Raw genomic sequence first — 18,472 nt, forward strand, 5'->3', positions numbered from 1 at the left:
AGGGAGGTCACGCAATGAGTCCATACCTTGATTAATTTTTATGATTAAATGATATAAAAAAAATTTGCTTATATTTTCGAATTTTTTTTTCTTGTAAAATTGAAAAAAATATTTTTTTCTATTATTTACATCTGCACATGACAGCACATGTCGAGCACATTTCGGTACAATTTTAATAAATTCGATAAAGTAAAGTAGCCGTGCTAACAGGACTTGAAAGAAAAATAAAAATGATATTTTTTGAGTAATTTTTTTTCAAGCGGCACATCATAGCACCTACTGAGCACATTTCAGCACACTTTTTTTTAATAGAAATTCAAAAATTGCGGTGTCATCATAATGGACATGACAATTCATAATAATTTTATCATTACATAGTATAAAACAAAGTCGCTTACCGATATCCGTCTCTATATTTACTTAGATCTTTAAAATCACGCAACGGAATGTGATACGGTTTTTTTAAATTGATTGATTCGAGAAGGTTTTTGTATATGATACAGGGACAATATAGTAATGAAACACTGATGATTTTAGAAGTTTCTAATCTGCTGTCGTAAATAAATTAATTCTGTAGTATATTTAGTATCAGTGATGCACCCGTGCGAAGCCAGGGCGGGTTGCTAATGTCAGATAGTAGAACTTAAAAAACAAGATTTATACATAGACAATTTTGATACTTTACTTGGTGGTAGGGCTTTGCGCAAGCCCGCCTGGGTAGGTACCACCCACTCATCAGATATTCTGCCGCCAAACAACAGTACGCAGTATTGTTGTGTTCCGGTTTGAAGGGTGAGTGAGCCAGTAACTACAGGCACAAGGGACATATCATCTTAGTTCCCAAGGTTGGTGGTACATTGACGATGTAAGGAATAGTTACTATTTATTACAGCATCATTGTCTATGGGTGATGGTGACCACTTTCCATCAGGTGGCCCATATGCTTGTCCGCCAACCTATACCATAAAAAAAAACTTTTTTTGATGTGATAATTATATTCCTAACAAATTCGATCGTCCTATACTTTACTTACTATACTTTGTAATGATTCGTTAATTTTTTTTTCTTTTAATTGAGTTGCATTGCCTGTAATAATATGAAAAAAAAATGTAATTAAAAGTTAAATTAGCTAAATAATGTCATAATCAACTTCTAGGCAACGACCGGTAATATTCGGCGCGTGCGCAATAATCCATCGATTTTGTAAGTTAGCGATGATAATAAGTGTTGCCATATACACTGTTGAAAGGCTATTTATAAATCGAAGATGGTATTTTTTAATTCGTTCATGATTACCACAGACAGGGCATTGAACTTAGATGACCTTGAAAACGTGAACTAAATAGTCGAAACGTCAAAAAGTTTAATTATGATTTATTTATTTTTTATTATATTCATCTGTTCAGTATGTATAAATCATCTCGTGAGTTAAGTTGTACGTGAGGAAACCTGCATGTATAATTATATGCATTCCATAGAAATTCTACCACATGTGTTCCACCAACTCATTGGAACAGCGTGGTGGAATATGTTCCAAACTTTCTTCTCAAAGGGAGAGGAGGTCTATCCCAGCAGTGGGAAAATATACAGGCTGCTGTTGTTAGTGTAGGTTATACACATCCGTAGATTATGTAAAATAATTTAAAAACAAACACTACATGCTAAATAAACTGTAAATTACTATTGCCTGTTACAAAAAAAAATAAGAGAAATGAGTGAAAGAGAAAGAATATGTTTGTACATATATTTCGCCCTAATTATTACTTTGGTATAAACATTTAATGTTTATTCATCTCATGTAGTAAAACATCGTGAGGAAACCTGCCTGTGTAAGTCAAGTTCTGTCAATTGTGTGACTATTGGAGCAGCGTGCTGCAATAATGTCCAAACAGTCTCATCACTAGGCTTGGCTTTTGACAAGCCTTTTTGACATTTAAATGCTTTTGTTTTTTTATGTCGTATAGCTGGCAAATGGTTTATTTATGGAGAATAGTAAATGAAAAATACTTGAGCTGAGATGGCTCAGTGGTCAAAACGCGTTCTTGCAGAACACTAATGATTGCGGGGTCAAGCCCAGGCAAACACCGCTATATATATATATATATATATTTACGCTATATATATATTTATTTTATTTATTTAGAATATATATACGCATATATATATATATATATATATATATATATATATATATATATATATATATATATATATATATATGCGTATATATATTCTCAGTGTGTTTATAATTCATCTCGTGCTCGGCGGTAAAGGAAAACATCGTGACGAAACCTGCATGTGTTAAATTTCATAGAAATTCTGCCACATCTGCATTCCATCAACCCGCATTGGAACAGCGTGATGGAATATGGTCCAAACCTTCTCTTTAATGGAAGAGGAGGCCTTAGCCCAGCAGTGGGAAATTTACAGGCTGTTACTGTTACTGTTTTTTACTGAACTTGATAGTTTAATACTTCGTTTTTGGTGAGATATCGCCAATATTTGAAACGTCCTGCCTGGGTCTGTTTTTCCTATAAGTTGAACTCTGGATTTGAACTCTGCCTATAACAGTACAGTGAAAAGGTTATGTATATATATATATATATATATATGCGTATATATATTCTCAGTGTGTTTATAATTCATCTCGTGCTCGGCGGTAAAGGAAAACATCGTGACGAAACCTGCATGTGTTAAATTTCATAGAAATTCTGCCACATCTGCATTCCATCAACCCGCATTGGAACAGCGTGATGGAATATGGTCCAAACCTTCTCTTTAATGGAAGAGGAGGCCTTAGCCCAGCAGTGGGAAATTTACAGGCTGTTACTGTTACTGTTTTTTACTGAACTTGATAGTTTAATACTTCGTTTTTGGTGAGATATCGCCAATATTTGAAACGTCCTGCCTGGGTCTGTTTTTCCTATAAGTTGAACTCTGGATTTGAACTCTGCCTATAACAGTACAGTGAAAAGGTTTCTCTTGGATTCAAAAACGCTTCATCGTGAAGTTTACTTGAATAAAATCGATTTGATTTGATTTGATGGGCGTGTACCACCTACGTCATCATCACACTTGATGGAAAGTGTAGATGAAGAACAGTGAAGTGAAGTGAAGTGAAAAACAAACGCCTGTTCCATTACAAATATAAAAAAATACTTTTTTTATTACTTTTATTGTAACTCTTTTAAAACATCATCTAAAGGTTTAACTGTCAAAATTAATAAAAACATTATTGCAAAAAAAATTAACAATGATATTCTTCAATGATTTTTTATCATCCTAATGTGTGTTTATACTAAAATTAATTTGATTAAGTTGACATTGTTTTTTTTTTATATTTAGGCCTTTCGATGATTCCTTTGTCATGTTATTTGTTGTAAATTAAAAATGATGATTTGGTAAATACTGTCGCGGCGGATGCGAACCGCAGTGCGGACACTGAATGTAGGCCGCTATTAGGCACACAGCTACCATTGCTACCTGTGAAATAAAAATCAATTAAACAATCGCGTAATAATCTTTTAAAGTGTAGGGTCTAAAAAATAAAGAACAATTAAATCTATATATAGATAGAAAGATATACCTCAGCTTTGAGTACGTGCTAAAATTATTTATAAAAATAATTAAACTGACTTCAAAATAAGAAATAGTTAGTGAACTAAAAATAAAAATAAGTCTATGAAATTACTAAATTGATTTTAAAGTATAAAAAGTATCAGTAAGCTAACCGATATATTATGAACTATAGATAATGTATACATTTTGTTGTAAGTTGAAACGTTCACAATCTTTCGATAGTTTATAATTTCGTGAGAGAGATTTTAATCTAACGGTATTTACAAAAATATTTACCGGTCCAAATTTAAAAATGTGAGACGGAAAACGATGTTATATATTCCAATATTATAAAAAAAAAAAACAACAAAGGTGCCTCAAAAACTAAAAAAAATACTTATAAACTTGTCCTGTAGATTATTTTAAAAACATAACCATTTTATTTTATTTAAATTTAGATCGAAAATTAATTATTGTTTTAATATTGACATATAACCAGTGTTTAATCGTTTTTATAAAAAAGATTTTAATTGACGATTTAAAAAAAAATGAAATTGCTCTTTTGATAAAATATAAGAAACGTGACAAGTCACAAACAGATGGGGGTTAAAATTATCACAAATAGTCATCCCTTCAACCTCATAACGGGAATACGTCGAAATACCAATAACCCTGTATATTTAAGGACGTAATGTTAACAATTCTTATGTTAATATTAACATACTATAATATATTATTAAAACCTTACCCACAAGTAGGAATGCATCGTGTGAACGTTATACGACGTCTGTTCATTGGAGTTTTATACATTATATATAGCCGTGGAATTTAATTAATTAAATGCGTATAAAATTCTATAAAATGATTGGTTTTTGAATAGGAAACGTAACTTCTCTATAATCTTTAATTAAATTTTAATAATATTAATCAATTACAATGCACTTAAATTTTTAATTAACGCTGTTTTAATATTTCTTCTCTATATTGACGACGAGATCGAGAAGTGTGTGTGGTTTGATTCTCTAAGAACAAACTCGGAAAGCGATATGCAATATTGACTTTAATGGTTATAACTTTTAAAGGATACGCGTATCAAAATAGCGTATCAGTGTCAATCCGTTTACAACGTTTCCTGTGTGATATGTGAAGTGAGCTCTAAGGGGACTGCTGAAGCGTAGGTATTGATTTCATAATAAAATGCCGCAGGCTTATAGCAAATATCTCAATTAATTCTATGTATTGACAGACATTCTACGCCACTCTGAGGTCTCGTGTTCGATTCCCCGCCGAGTCGACATAGAAAAAGTTCATTAGTTATCTGTGTTATTTTGGGTCTGGGTGTTTGTACCGTCGTTACTTCTGATTTTCCTTAACACAAGTGCTTTAGCTACTTACATTGGGATCAGAGTAATGTATGTGATGTGGTACAATACTAATTATATTATTATTAGGTAAAATATATATAACTCAGAGATGACTAACTGACCGACACATTGATCTATCAACGCACATCCCAACCACTGGACGGATCGGGTTGACATTTGGCATGCTGTTAGAAGTTCTGACGTTGGCACTCACTAATATTTTGAGGATTTCGATAAATTCCACTCTTAAGGAGATATATAAAATGATGATGGGGGTTTGTAAAAATCTTCTTAGATTTTCGACTGATTGAACTGAAATTAAAGATTGGAGCTACTTGATCCCTTATTTTATTCCCCAATATATATATATTGGGGAATAAATCCCTTATTTTTTTCCTCTTCCATAAAGGAGAGGGTTTGGAACATATTTCACCACGCTGTTCCAATGCGGGTTGGCGGAATAGACATGTGGCAGAATTTCCATGAAATTTGTCACATGCAGGTTTCCTCACGATGTTTTCCTTCACCTCTGAGCACGAGATGAATTATAAAGACAAATTAAGCATATGAATCAGCGGTGCTCGCCTGAGTTTGAACCCGCAATCATCGGTTAGATGCACGCGTTCTAACCACTGGGCCATCTCGACTCGGTGTTCACCATGTCTTTTAAAAATTTCTGCGACCCATCCCAAAAACGCATGCATCTTAACCGATGATTGCGGGTTCAAACCCAGGCAAGCACCACTATATATATGTGCTTAATTTGTTTTTATAATTCATCTCGTGCTCGGCGGCGAAGGAAAACATCGTGAGGAAACCTGCATGTGTCTAATTTCATCGAAATTCTGCCACATGTGCATTCCACCAACCGCATATGAACAGCTTGGTGGAATATGTTCCAAACCCTCTCCTTAATGGAAGAGGAGGCCTTAGCAGTGAGAAATTTACAGGCTGTTACTTTACTTTACTTTACTTACTTTAATTATGATTTGAAATTTCGCTATTTCGCAAATCAAAGCATAATTTACAATACGAGCTGATTTTTGCTAAGAGATTAATTCGGATGACAAATTTATGACACAATAGCGATTTTCAACGGTCGTGAGATTTCTTTACAAAAAACAGTAAGGCTTCAAAGTGATAGACCAGTTTCGTAATAACATAGTTATTTGTCTCTGTTCCACGTTTTTACTAAGCTTTTTTGCTGCTGTTAAAACGTATTTCTGCGTTTACCACATATTTGGAGTATATGTTGATTATTCTTATGGTAGAGGTTGGCGGACGAGCGTATGGGCCACCTGATGGTAAGTGGTCACCATCACCCATAGACAATGACGCTGTAAGAAATATTAACTATTCCTTACATCGTCAATGTGCCACCAACCTTGGGAACTAAAATGTTATGTCCTTTGTGCCTGTAGTTACACTGGCTCACTCACCCTTCAAAGCGGAATACAACAATACTGAGTACTGTTATTTGGCGGTAGAATAACTAATGAGTGGGTGGTACCTACCCAAACGGGCTTGCACAAAGCCCTACCACCAAGAATATCGACATAAAAACCAGTTGTACTTAGTATATCTTTTCAGGGGATGACACTGGATTGCTTGCGGATCCTGCCATGATGCCCCGTCTATGTACCTTCAATACTTGTGGGGGGGGGGGTGTACCTGAGGTACATAGAACCACACTAACCCCAGTGCCACTTACGACAGAGGTAAAAGGAGCGCCAATGTCCTTATGTTCTTTTGGTCCGTGCAAGTCAATGGAGGCACTCTTCTCAAGGCCTACGTTTGCGATAAAATTTACGTAGAAAAACCAACTCAGACAAAAGGGCCGATAGCCCAGACATCGTCCAATTGGGGTTGCATTACTGATAATAGTCATGTTTTGAACTATTTCTTGTCAACTCCGGAAAGAAACTTTATTTTTTTGGGAAATATAATCAATTTACCATTTTCAAAATTTAAAAAGATTATTAAGACTAAATTAATAAATAAATCGTTTTATTCATTAAAGGAGTACTTTTTGGAAAGAGACCCCTGGACTTAGGCTCGGGTTTGATGATAGGACACTAATTACTGTAAGTAACAGCATTGTAAATTTGTTTATATGAGAAGAGCAACTATGCGAGTTTCTTGCCGTTTCTTCTCGCTAGAAGCTGCTTTTCGAAACGGTGGTAGTGTTTGATTGTTGACGATTAAAAGCGCTTAATTGTAAAGTTTACTTGAATAAATTGATTTGATTTGGGAGAAGGGGAGAACGTCAGATAGCGCTGCTGATTCGACAAATATTCTAAGTCGTTTTAATGACTATATGAGTAACATATAAACATATTAAAGCGTAAAATAAAATAAAGATATACTTTATTGCGGCTTTTTGCGTATACAGAGAGGAACTAGCAAAATACCCCATAGTTACTCTTTAGTCAGTAGGAATGCTCCTTTAGGCTTTTCAGGATATTCAATTTGATTTTTAAGTTGTAGTCGAAATTATGTGATAAATAAAAACTTACCTTCGTGGTAAAATAAGAATATATTTTTTTAAAAGTTAGTATAGTACGACACAACTTAGATGTAGCATCGGCAAAATTCGTGAAATCGATCACATCCGAACTAAGTACGCCATCCCAAATTATCAATAATTATTTCTTTTGCGAATATGACCTTTACACAAACGTAATAACTTGTAATATCATATGATCTAATATATTCGTCAATTTGACACGTCGATTTACATGCACTTGATTTCTCGGATTGAAGTGAGGCAAGAATCTATAGAATAGTGTCGAATGGCGCGATATGAAGCTATTTCTATCGGTTGTATAAATTTGCCGATACATCTAAGTTGTGTCGTACTATACTTTTATATGATTTTAATGATTTGATTTGGAGATACATCAAACCTCATCATGAAAAGATAGATAAAGAAAGACAAAACAATTTTTAAATGCACATATATTCATTACAATAATCTTAGATTATTTATCTATGTAGATAGAGTGTCACTCTACAAAACAAACACAGACGTGGCAATATCATCTTTGTGTGCGTGTTAGCTTGACAGTTCAAACGTCAAACTTTACAAGTGTGCGTGTAGTATCGCTCATTGCTTACCTCGGTGATCTCAGCTTTGTCAGTCTATCTACACATATAAATAATCAAAGACGATAATTTTCAATAATATATTTATAATAATAATAAATATATCTTAACACTATTAAAGCTGGCACATATTTTTAATTGTTTCATCGCGACGCTAAAATCTGTTTTTTTTTTCAATAACAATACACTAATAATAAATTGAGACTGTCAGAAGTGATATATAATAATAAAAAATATATGTTTTTGCTGCATAAAACCGTCCATAACATTAACATTATTGTATAACGTTTACTCACACAAACACAACACGTACGGCGTGGGACAGTTTTATGCAGTGAGGCTTTAGAGTTTTTTTTTAATAAGATTAAATATACGTAGTTTTATTAGGAACGTGCTTTAAATAACAGAATCTTATATACATTTTAAGACATTAATTCACGATTTTTTTTATATAATCTATATTTTAATTAGTTAAATTAAATATAAATATATTAAACACATATTTCATATTTGGAATGAAGTATTTTTTACAGATAATATAATACAAAATCAATATTTAAATAAAATATTTATATGTTTGACAGTCTCAACTTTCTACATACATTCAGACAGACAACACATCAATATAAACTAGATAACATAGATAGAATAAATGATCTTTTATAGAATGCACAACACTATTTATAACGAAAAAAAAGAAGTTTTTTTTTACATATAACTTAATTGAGTAAGCTTTTAAATTATCCTTATATGTAATTATATTTATTTAATAACATTCAAAGAATATTTTAACTTACATCGATAATCGATTAAAACGATCAACAATATTCGTAGACGAAATAATTTACGATTAATTAATTAATTTATTAAAAAAAAAAAAAATAAGTCACAAGTAAAATATTTGAAAGCCTAAAATTTTTCAAAAATCACAATGACAATTAAAAATCGAATACGTATCTTTATTAATAATTATTTCTAAATTTAATTAACAATAATAACAATCGAAGCTTCATTTTAAACAACAAACATCAAAACCCGTCGATGAGATAAGATACAACTTATATTACGTTTTTTTAATCAACAATATTAACAAAAGTAATCACTAACAACTTATATTCGTCTGAAGTAGATACTCGTTGTATAGACAACTTATAGTACGACACAATTTAAATAAAACCGGCAACTGCCGATTTACACAATCAATAGAAACAGCTCCCTATCGCGCCATTCGACGCTATAGATTCCCGCGTCAGTTCCCAAGAAAGCAAGTGCATGTAAATCGTCGTGTCAAATTGGTGTATTATGTCATATAATGTTACAAGTTATTACGTTTGTGCAAAGATCATATTCACATAAGAAATAAATATTGGTAATTTGGAATAGCGTACTTAATTCGGATGTGATCGGTTTTACGAATATTGCCGATGCTATATCTAAGTTGTGTCGTACTATACATATAAACGTAGATATAAAATTTTACTTTCAACAGAAATAATTTACTCTTTAAATTGAGAAAGAGACAAAAAATGAGTTTTGTAGGACATCTGATTGGAAAGTATTCGCTATATATTATTTATTACATAATAGATAATATAATGAAATCAACAACAGTTTAAATAATATTGTATATGATAGACAGAGAGATAGATATAAAGAGAAAGAGAGGAAAGGTAAAACAGTTTTTTTAATACACAGTTTTTAAGTTTTAAAATGGTGAAAATAAATTATTTATTTATATATTTTTTTTATTCAATAATATGTCATCATGACATAAATTCCATAGATTAGTATCCAGTGCGTCGCGTTGAATTTCAAGTTGAATAATTTGAATAGATAGATATTCAAATTATTATAATACAATATTTGGCAAACACTTGGCAACACTTTGGCCGGATATATTTCGAATGGACTGCAAAACAATGATATATTCAGTGTCTATTAATATCTATACATATAAAAAGGGAGTGTCTGTTTGTAATATTAAAATAGTCCTTTTTAATCAATGCATATGTATGTATACACGGTACATACACCAAAATAACATTTTTTACAATATTTGTCTGTCTGTCTGTTTGTTCTGGCTAATCTCTGGAACGGCTGGACCGATTTTGACGGGACTTTCACTGGCAGATGACTGATATAATAAGGAGTAACTTAGGCTACAATAATATTTTTTTTTTGTTAAATTCAAACGGGTACAAGGTCGCGGGCACAGCTAGTCTATTTATATATTAAAACTATTGTGTAAATACAAGGAATATAATTGTATGTGGAGTTATACATATAATAAAATATTCTGGTGTGAGTGCATACAACCATTGTGATTTTTATACAGTTATAATTATACAATTTAGATAGATCTTATATATTCTTTTAAAGTTTATACAATATATTTTAATTTGTGTATATTTGTCTTAACATCTGTAGTGTTCTATTTTAATTATACATTTATATTAAATATAGTTATAAATTAAATAAAATTTTAATTAAAAGTTTTGAAAAGGCAGTCTGAAGTAAATATTAATTGTAATAATTAGATAAAAATAAACATATTTTAATAACTAATTCCTTGTTCAAATATTTCATACACAAATATGAATTACAAAAGAATTAAATATATTACAATTTTTTTTGTAAAATTATGATTCTTAGTCCAAATGTTATAAAAAAAATCGTTTTATAATATTGATAACTAAATAAATTACTTACATTAATGTATTTATAAACATTTACAACAATTCACTATAGTATATTTAATTTATTAGAACTAAAGTTTGCATGTAAATAAAAAATGCATGTTTTATACAAAATAAAATGCTATTGCAAATAAAACTTTTAATAAAAATATATTTTTATTTATTATGCAATAAAATAATGTTTAAGTTAGATTTGATTAGCTTATTTTCTAGGTTTTAAGACCTATTTTACGCGAATTCTAGAAATTTCTGTAGATATTATAGTAATATAATTTCGCAAAAATGGACGTATTTATTTTTGGTACAATTCGAAGCTGGTCTAAGAACATTATAAGCACAAAATATCGTTATAAAAAGCCATTTAGTAGTCCGAAGTCTTCATTTTTTACTAACTTTTTTACAGATTAAAAAAAGTTTTTACTATGAGTAAAATTAAAAAAAAACAATAATAATAAAAATATATTCATTTTTAAATCCTAGAAGTAAATATTTATATATAACACACAGTAACAATTATAATAATTTAATACATTCAAAGATGAATCTGAGTTTATATATCTGTCTCTTTCTAACGTTTTGGAATGAGTGAGTTTAACAGTGGGTGAAGAGTTTAAAGAAACTCCTTCCTTTTTCCGGAGCTGGACCCATTAGCATTGGTACTTGGTTCTTGTGAGTGATTGTTATCTGAAAAAGATTTTTTTTTGAAGTCCAGAAAAGATAATATAGTACTTTTTTATTTTATCCATCAACAACAACAGACTGCAAATTCCCCATTATTGGGCTAAGGCCTCCTCTCCCTTTGAGGAGGAAAGGAAAGAAACTTCTCCAATTTCGAAACCTAACACAACGCTTTTCCAATGCATGTTGTTGGAATACACATGTAGCAGAATTTCTATGAAATTAGACACATGCAAGTCTCACGATGTTTTCCTTCACCGCCGAACACGAGATGAATTATAAACACAAATTAAGCACATGAATATTCAGTGGTGCTTGCCTGGGTTTGAACCCGCAATCATCTCGGCTCTCAATTCATCCCTCAATAGGTTAAAATGGGGATGACCATTTTTCTGCTATAATGTATGTGTAGTTAAGCTAGTTTAGCTAGTAATTAACTTTTTAAGGATGCAAAGATTTAAATTCAAATCACATAAGGATAAATACTTTAAATATCAATATTTCTTAGATTCCATTTATGTCAGTATATAATAATATTACCTTGCACGGCGGCTGCATCCACGGCTCCCCATCGATTTGCATGGGGAAGGTTCTTTTCGTGGTGATTATGATGGAGCTGCACTGCGCCAGCCGTCTGCCAGAAGCTCGGAGACCTGGAAACGTTGTTTATTAATTTAAACACAATAATATTTCGTAAAGACAATTGGACTTGGAACTGATTGCAGAACACAATCGTGAAATGTCTGGGAGTGATCATTATCATCTTTGACTGTATTTATATGCTATAAACCAGAAAACAACAAAAATAAAAATCGATGTTGGGCGGTAGAATACTTTAAAGGCACTTATCTAGATGGGGAGTACCTAGCAACTCGATTCTAGATAGCAATAAAACATTCTTAATGAATAAATACATGTATACTCCACCATACAAGTGTGCGATCAAATCCATACACTAACTAGTATTTTAACCCCACATAGATTTTTTTTATGGTAAAGGTTGGCGGACGAGCATATGGGCCACCTGATGGTAAGTGCCATCACCCATAGACAATGACGCTGTAAGAAATATTAACTATTCCTTACATCGTCAATCTGCCACCAACCTTGTTGACTAAGATGTTATGTCCCTTGTGCCTGTAGTTACACTGGCTCACTCACCCTTCAAACCGGAACACAACAATACTGAGTACTGTTATTTGGCGGTAGAATAACTGATGAGTGGGTGGTACCTACCCAGAAAGACACAAATCCCTACCACCAAGATTAACCAATATTTTAAGTATGGCGTATTCTTCTTACGATTGCTATAGATTTTATAGAAATCTTTGAGTAAGGCATTTAGTTCTAGAAGGTGCCCGAAGGGTTCTGGAAGTTTGTTCTAGATGAATGGTCGTCGTTGCATTCGGACAAATTTTGAGAAGATAAAATTACCTGTTCGTACTTGCCCCATATGCAAGCAGTTCTCAAGACCGATCACTTCTATCAGCTTGTCGCCAATATCTGAAAGGAAAGATACCATTAACTTAATTATACATACCACTTAACTTTAAAATTGAAAGTTACGAATTTTGAAGAAAACCAATCAAATATAATGAAAGACTAAATTTCATTGAAATCAGTGATTTCTTCGAAATAGTTTTAAGACAGAGAGACAAAGTTACTTTCACGTGTAAAATATTAGTATGGATGTATTATGCAGACGATAAAAAGGCGTGGTATTAATACACGTTGTATTCCAGGCAGGATCAATTACATGCATATATAATAAAATAAAAAAAAAATCAAAATAAACTTTATTCAAGTGGGCTTTTGAATCGTCAATTAACAGTAGATTCTACCGAGAAGAACCGGCAAGAAACTCAGTAGTTATTATTTTTCAACATTTAAATAAATACAGTCATGTTAGTTAATACAATTATTTAAATTAATAGTAAGTAACTAACATGACTGTTTTTTAAATGTTTTAAAAGAGTAACAACTGAGTTTCTTGTCGGTTCATCTCGATATAATCTACCTTACGAACCGGTGGGAGCTTCACTGAATACAGTTGTATATTGACGATTCAAAAGGTCTCGTAAAGGCCTACTCGAATAAAGTGTATTGAGATTGCGATTAGCATTAGGGGTTGTCCATTAATCATGTGATCTTTTTTTTACCATTTTTTAACCCCCCCTCCCCAATTGGTGATACGTAGTGAGGCTTAAGACCACCCCCCCTCCCCCTTCTCAACACCACGTGTATTTTTAGTACCAACAACGAATCTTAAAATTTTCTGAATATTATCTTAATTTAAATACAGGTATAAACTATAATCTTATTTTATTCTTAAATTAAGGACCATATAATCGCGGATTAGACGAAAAAATTAATACACGAGATATCTTACTACACCCCCCCTCCCCCTGTTATTTTCGTGATTTTTATCAACCCCCCCACCCCTTTCAAGCCTCACGTGATTAATGGACAACTCGTTAGTCGTTATGCGTGCGGCATGAGTGGGCTGTACCCTGGTGCGCGTCGGGGAAGCGTCCGCGGCGGTGCGCGCCGGCGCCCCACAGGTTGGAGCCGCCGTGCGCGTACGGGATGTTGAGCAGCGCCACGCCCTGCAGCGCTACGCCCTTGCTCAGCTCCAGCGACGCGCCGTCGCACTGCACGCACGATACACGATATCACGGTAGATTTTTTTATTTTTAAATGTATAGACTAGCGCTTGACTGTATCACACCTAATGTTGTCTTAAATTTTCGCGATTATTACACATTTAAATAAAACTAATTATAACGGATGAATCGTGTATATTAATTATTTTTTAACATCCCGACGTTTCGAGCACTTTGCAGTGTTCGTGGTCACGGGTAGACTCACTGTACCACCAGTCTACCCGTGACCACGAACACTGCAAAGTGCTCGAAACGTCGGGATGTTAAAAAATAATTAATATACGCGATTCATCCGTTATAATTAGTTTTATTTAAATGTATCACACCTGATGGAAAGTGAGATACAGTCATGGAGCGCGCTTGCCTAGAAGGTGCCCATATTGTAGGTGGGAAAACGGAGGTCGGGAGGGTATTCCAGACCTTGGAGGTGCGTGTCAAAAACGTGGAAGCAAAACGTTTCGCGCGTGTCTTAAATACGTCAACGTCAACCACGTACGTTTACAGATCCTTTCGATGCCTCGCAGTTCTTTGGTAAAAAGATATACATTTGGCAGAATTTCATTGAAACTAGACACGTTTTTCCCACCGATGCTCCTCATCGTGGAGCCAGAAATTATAATTAATTTTTTAAATACGATTTAACATGTTCAATGCGATGTGGGGTCGAATACGTTTCGTATGTCCTTTGCGGTGTGGCTAAGAAAAATATAAATTTATCTGTGGTGCGGAGGCCGTAACGTCTATTTGATATATCGTAGGAAAGTAATAAATATGCCAAGATGCATATTGAATGGTCTGAAATGATGGGTCTCTTTGACCACCTCACGCATTGAAATAAAATTCGATCACATCACAGCGAGCTTCACTTTCTTAAACGTTACGGAGTCTAATAATCCTCGTACCGTTATTATGAATGTATATTTCATCCAAGGTCTTTAAAGCCCCGTACCGCAAGAATAGAAAAAATAAATGCCACAGCAAATGTGTTAAGCACATCAAAATCTGATGATGTTTGCCTTGGTTTGACCCCTAAATTTCAACCACTAGGGCATCTCAGCTCGACCATTATAAGTTATACTAACAACAATGTCGATGTTCTCGTGCAGATTCTTGCAACTCGCGGCGAACTGCTCTGACGTCGCGAACTCGAAGTACCAGAGCTTGTTCTTCATTCTCGAGCTGAACTTGTCAGGGTTCCGTTCCCGCTCCGTGTGGAACTTCACGCATATCGCTGCATCCTGGAGACAAGACAAGGAAATATAAATTACCAAGTACCAAATAGTTTGGAAATTGTTTTCATTTAGTCATTTTGTTCTTTATGAATTTATGTATCTTACTTGGTAATACGGTTTCGCACAAGACCATCATATATTCTACCTCCAATCAACAATATTTGGTAGTGTCGTGTTTCGGTTTGAAAGGTAGATTGTATACAAGGGACAGTAAATCTTAGTTCCCAAGGTTGGTGATGTATTGGTGATAGAAGAAATTCTTAATATTTCTTAGAGTCTATGGATATTGGTGACCATTGGCATTGGTAAAGTAAAAATTTATTAACAAACGCATACATAACCTACGACTGCACAAAGGGTAAAAGATTGATGAACAAATATCCAAATGTACTTACAACACCTATGGAGAAGTAATTGTTGATGATGTTGTACGGAACACAGGTGGGGTGGGGGGCTGAATCCGGCATTTGAACTTGTTCACACTGAAAAAGTAAACAAAAAAATGATTTTAGCTTAGACATTAGCTGGTGATCCCAAAATTTGGAATTCGGAGCCAGATGTGGGTTCTCTGTATACGGGAATTCCTTACTAGTGGAGTGCACAGTTAATACTGCACAGCAATGGTATTTTAGTAAGTATAAGTTTGACACCAGTTAATGCCCCATAGCCTCATCCATTTTTCGGGAGTGGAAAACAAGTAATGTCTAATCTGAATGGTTATTGGTCAGTGACATCGGGTGACCAATTAGCGTTTAGTATTTTCTGATGAATTACCTGAATTTACTGGTGTTAAAGCATACATTACATTTTAAAAAAGGTCTTGGCAAATCGGTTTTCGAAAATTCACCTTTAGTCCCCACGATATAAGACTTAAAATTTGAATAGTTGTATGATGGGTAATAAAGTATATTTCATGAAACTAGACATATATTTATATTAATTATTTAGAATCCTGAAAGGACCTCCGCCACCTGAAACATTACCTCATCTGAAGAGTTCTCGACGTGAATCTGCCAGCGGTCCATCATCACGGTGCTGGCTCGAGCGATCTTGTCCAAGATCTTGTGTATCGATTCGCCTTCGTAACTAGAAAAATGCTATGATTAGTTAATTGGGCGTTTGATATGTTGAATTGACATTGATTTTTATTTCGAAATTCGGCACTAAAAGTTTAAGATTTATTATTTTTATTCATGGCTCTTGATCAAGATTTATATTGGCAATAGTTCGTTATAAATAAAAGTACCCTACAATCACAGGATTAACGATTACATATTGGACAACATCACATACATTACTCTGATTCCAATGTAAGTAGCTAAAGCACTTTCGTTATGGAAAATCACAAGTAACGACGATACCACAAACACCCAGACCCGAGACAACATAGAAAACTAATTAACTTTATCTAAATCGACTCGACCGGGGATCGAACCCGGCATGGCGTATCCAACAAAAAAGTTTACATACTACTCGACCACGGACGTCGTCATAGGATTACAAATATAAGATTTATGAGTAGCAAGCTGCTATTCATAGGATTTAAGGATTTCGCCTGAAACCACTTTGTCTTATTTGCCAAAACGGAATAGGGCAATAGATGACATTAACAAAACAAAAACAGAAAATCTTAGACAATAGATTCTCACCCTCCTCCCCACCGCAGACACCTCGCCAAGTCGTTTCCAGTGCCGAGGGGTATGACGCCGACAGCTGGTTGTGTTTCCATTTGAATTTTATCTAAACAAAATATTATACAGTTTTGTCTTTAGTCTAGCTTTGTTTAATCTTTAGTTGGAAAATCTCAAGAAGAGTAAAGTAGTTTTTAGGTTTTTCTATCAACAAATTTTCCGTAGTCACATTGTTTGAAGTCTTGAAAGGTTAAATTTCCGTCCCATTTGTAGTAAGATAATAGATTCCACTAATAATATTAAGTTATCATTTAAATTTCCTATGGCTGTGCAAAATCTTATTATTGAAAATATTCTACTTAGCAGATCCAATTCTGCCACATAATCTTTTTTTTTCAATCACGAGATGTATTTTAGAATCATTGGTACTTGTTTGGATTGTACCATTAATATTCGACCCCTAAGTTTTCCCAAGTAATATGAACACGCTTAAAACTTGGGTGCAAATCTTACCCATAGTCTCCAAAACCCAGCCGACAGTACCATCCCCACCACAGCATATCACTCTATAGTTCCTCACATCTTTGAACATTTGTAAGCCTGAAAATAATGGTATATCACCATGAATGTTTCAATGAACATTTATTAATTTCTCAGGTTAAATTAATATTTTTGACTCGTTATGTTATAGGTTTAAATTGAAAAGATGTCTATTATGAACAACCTGCAAGAATCTCCTTTTCTTTTTTCTAATTTAATTCTCGTCGAGTTTGTGAGGAGGCTTAAAGAGATTATTCACTCTATTTCTCAAAGTAATATATGTGCTCTGATGGAGTGATTATAAGTCACTTGGATTTTCTATTTTCTATTGCAGAATTGAGAAAAAATTAAAATTACTACCAAAATATTCTCTAATGCTAAACGAATATGTGTTAATGTTGTTTATAGTCTATAACCAGGTACAAACCTTGCATAGGTCCGCCTTTGGCTATATCGTGCACCTGCCTAGGGTTCAATATATACTGGAGTTTCCGCAATACCCTCGAACCCTGGCGTCCCCCTGATTTAGGATTGATGAAGACCAAGAGCGGACAAGTCCCTTCCGGAGGAGTTATTTGGAAGGAGATCGGGGGAGCTCTGTGTTCTTTCTCCTTTTTCTCCTCTCTCTTCTCCTCTGTGGTCGCAGCTATAGAGATCGGGAGGGATATAGACACTGGCAATGTTTGCTGAAAAAATTAATTAAAGGCCATTTTTTTATGCAGTTCTCAGTACAAATTACTGTACATTAAAAGATGTAAATGTTTCCGAACTCTTTGAAATTGTTCCACGTGTACAGATAAACATCAAAAGGCTTACGAGTCGCCTAAAGATGAAAATGTTTGGGGTTCGATCCCGTACGTATCACAAGCGCAGTGGGAGTGTCAAATATGAGTATTAGGTACTGATATTATATAGTGACTGTATGTATGGAGGTATATGGATATAAGACGTTTGAGCAATTGCTTCTAACCTTAGCATAGCATGAGTCCGTGTGTGTGTGCGTGT

General features: G+C 33.7%; 1 protein-coding gene and 1 long non-coding RNA gene across 2 annotated transcripts in view; both read right to left on the reverse strand.

Moving 5' to 3' along the window:
- Positions 1–3,134: 3,134 nt before the first annotated feature.
- On the reverse strand, positions 3,135–4,428 carry LOC124540904. Its single transcript, XR_006967180.1, has 2 exons — positions 4,307–4,428; positions 3,135–3,483 (listed from the first exon to the last, which is right to left on the reverse strand). It is a non-coding gene; the product is annotated as an uncharacterized LOC124540904 (long non-coding RNA).
- Positions 4,429–10,830: 6,402 nt separating this feature from the next.
- Positions 10,831–18,472, reverse strand: part of LOC124541199 (diacylglycerol kinase 1) — a 161,660-nt gene continuing 154,018 nt past the window's right edge. The window contains exons 15-24 of the mRNA XM_047119068.1: positions 17,895–18,153; positions 17,441–17,527; positions 16,946–17,036; positions 16,280–16,382; positions 15,692–15,778; positions 15,147–15,302; positions 13,911–14,052; positions 12,836–12,904; positions 11,942–12,054; positions 10,831–11,407 (exon numbers count right to left, since the gene is read on the reverse strand). Coding sequence (XP_046975024.1) covers positions 11,315–11,407; positions 11,942–12,054; positions 12,836–12,904; positions 13,911–14,052; positions 15,147–15,302; positions 15,692–15,778; positions 16,280–16,382; positions 16,946–17,036; positions 17,441–17,527; positions 17,895–18,153 — 1,200 coding nt within the window. The 3' untranslated portion in view covers positions 10,831–11,314. The remainder of the gene's footprint in view (positions 11,408–11,941; positions 12,055–12,835; positions 12,905–13,910; positions 14,053–15,146; positions 15,303–15,691; positions 15,779–16,279; positions 16,383–16,945; positions 17,037–17,440; positions 17,528–17,894; positions 18,154–18,472) is intronic.

The sequence above is a fragment of the Vanessa cardui genome, chromosome 27 (assembly GCF_905220365.1).
Source record: "Vanessa cardui chromosome 27, ilVanCard2.1, whole genome shotgun sequence".
In the NCBI taxonomy this organism is placed as follows: domain Eukaryota; kingdom Metazoa; phylum Arthropoda; class Insecta; order Lepidoptera; family Nymphalidae; genus Vanessa; species Vanessa cardui.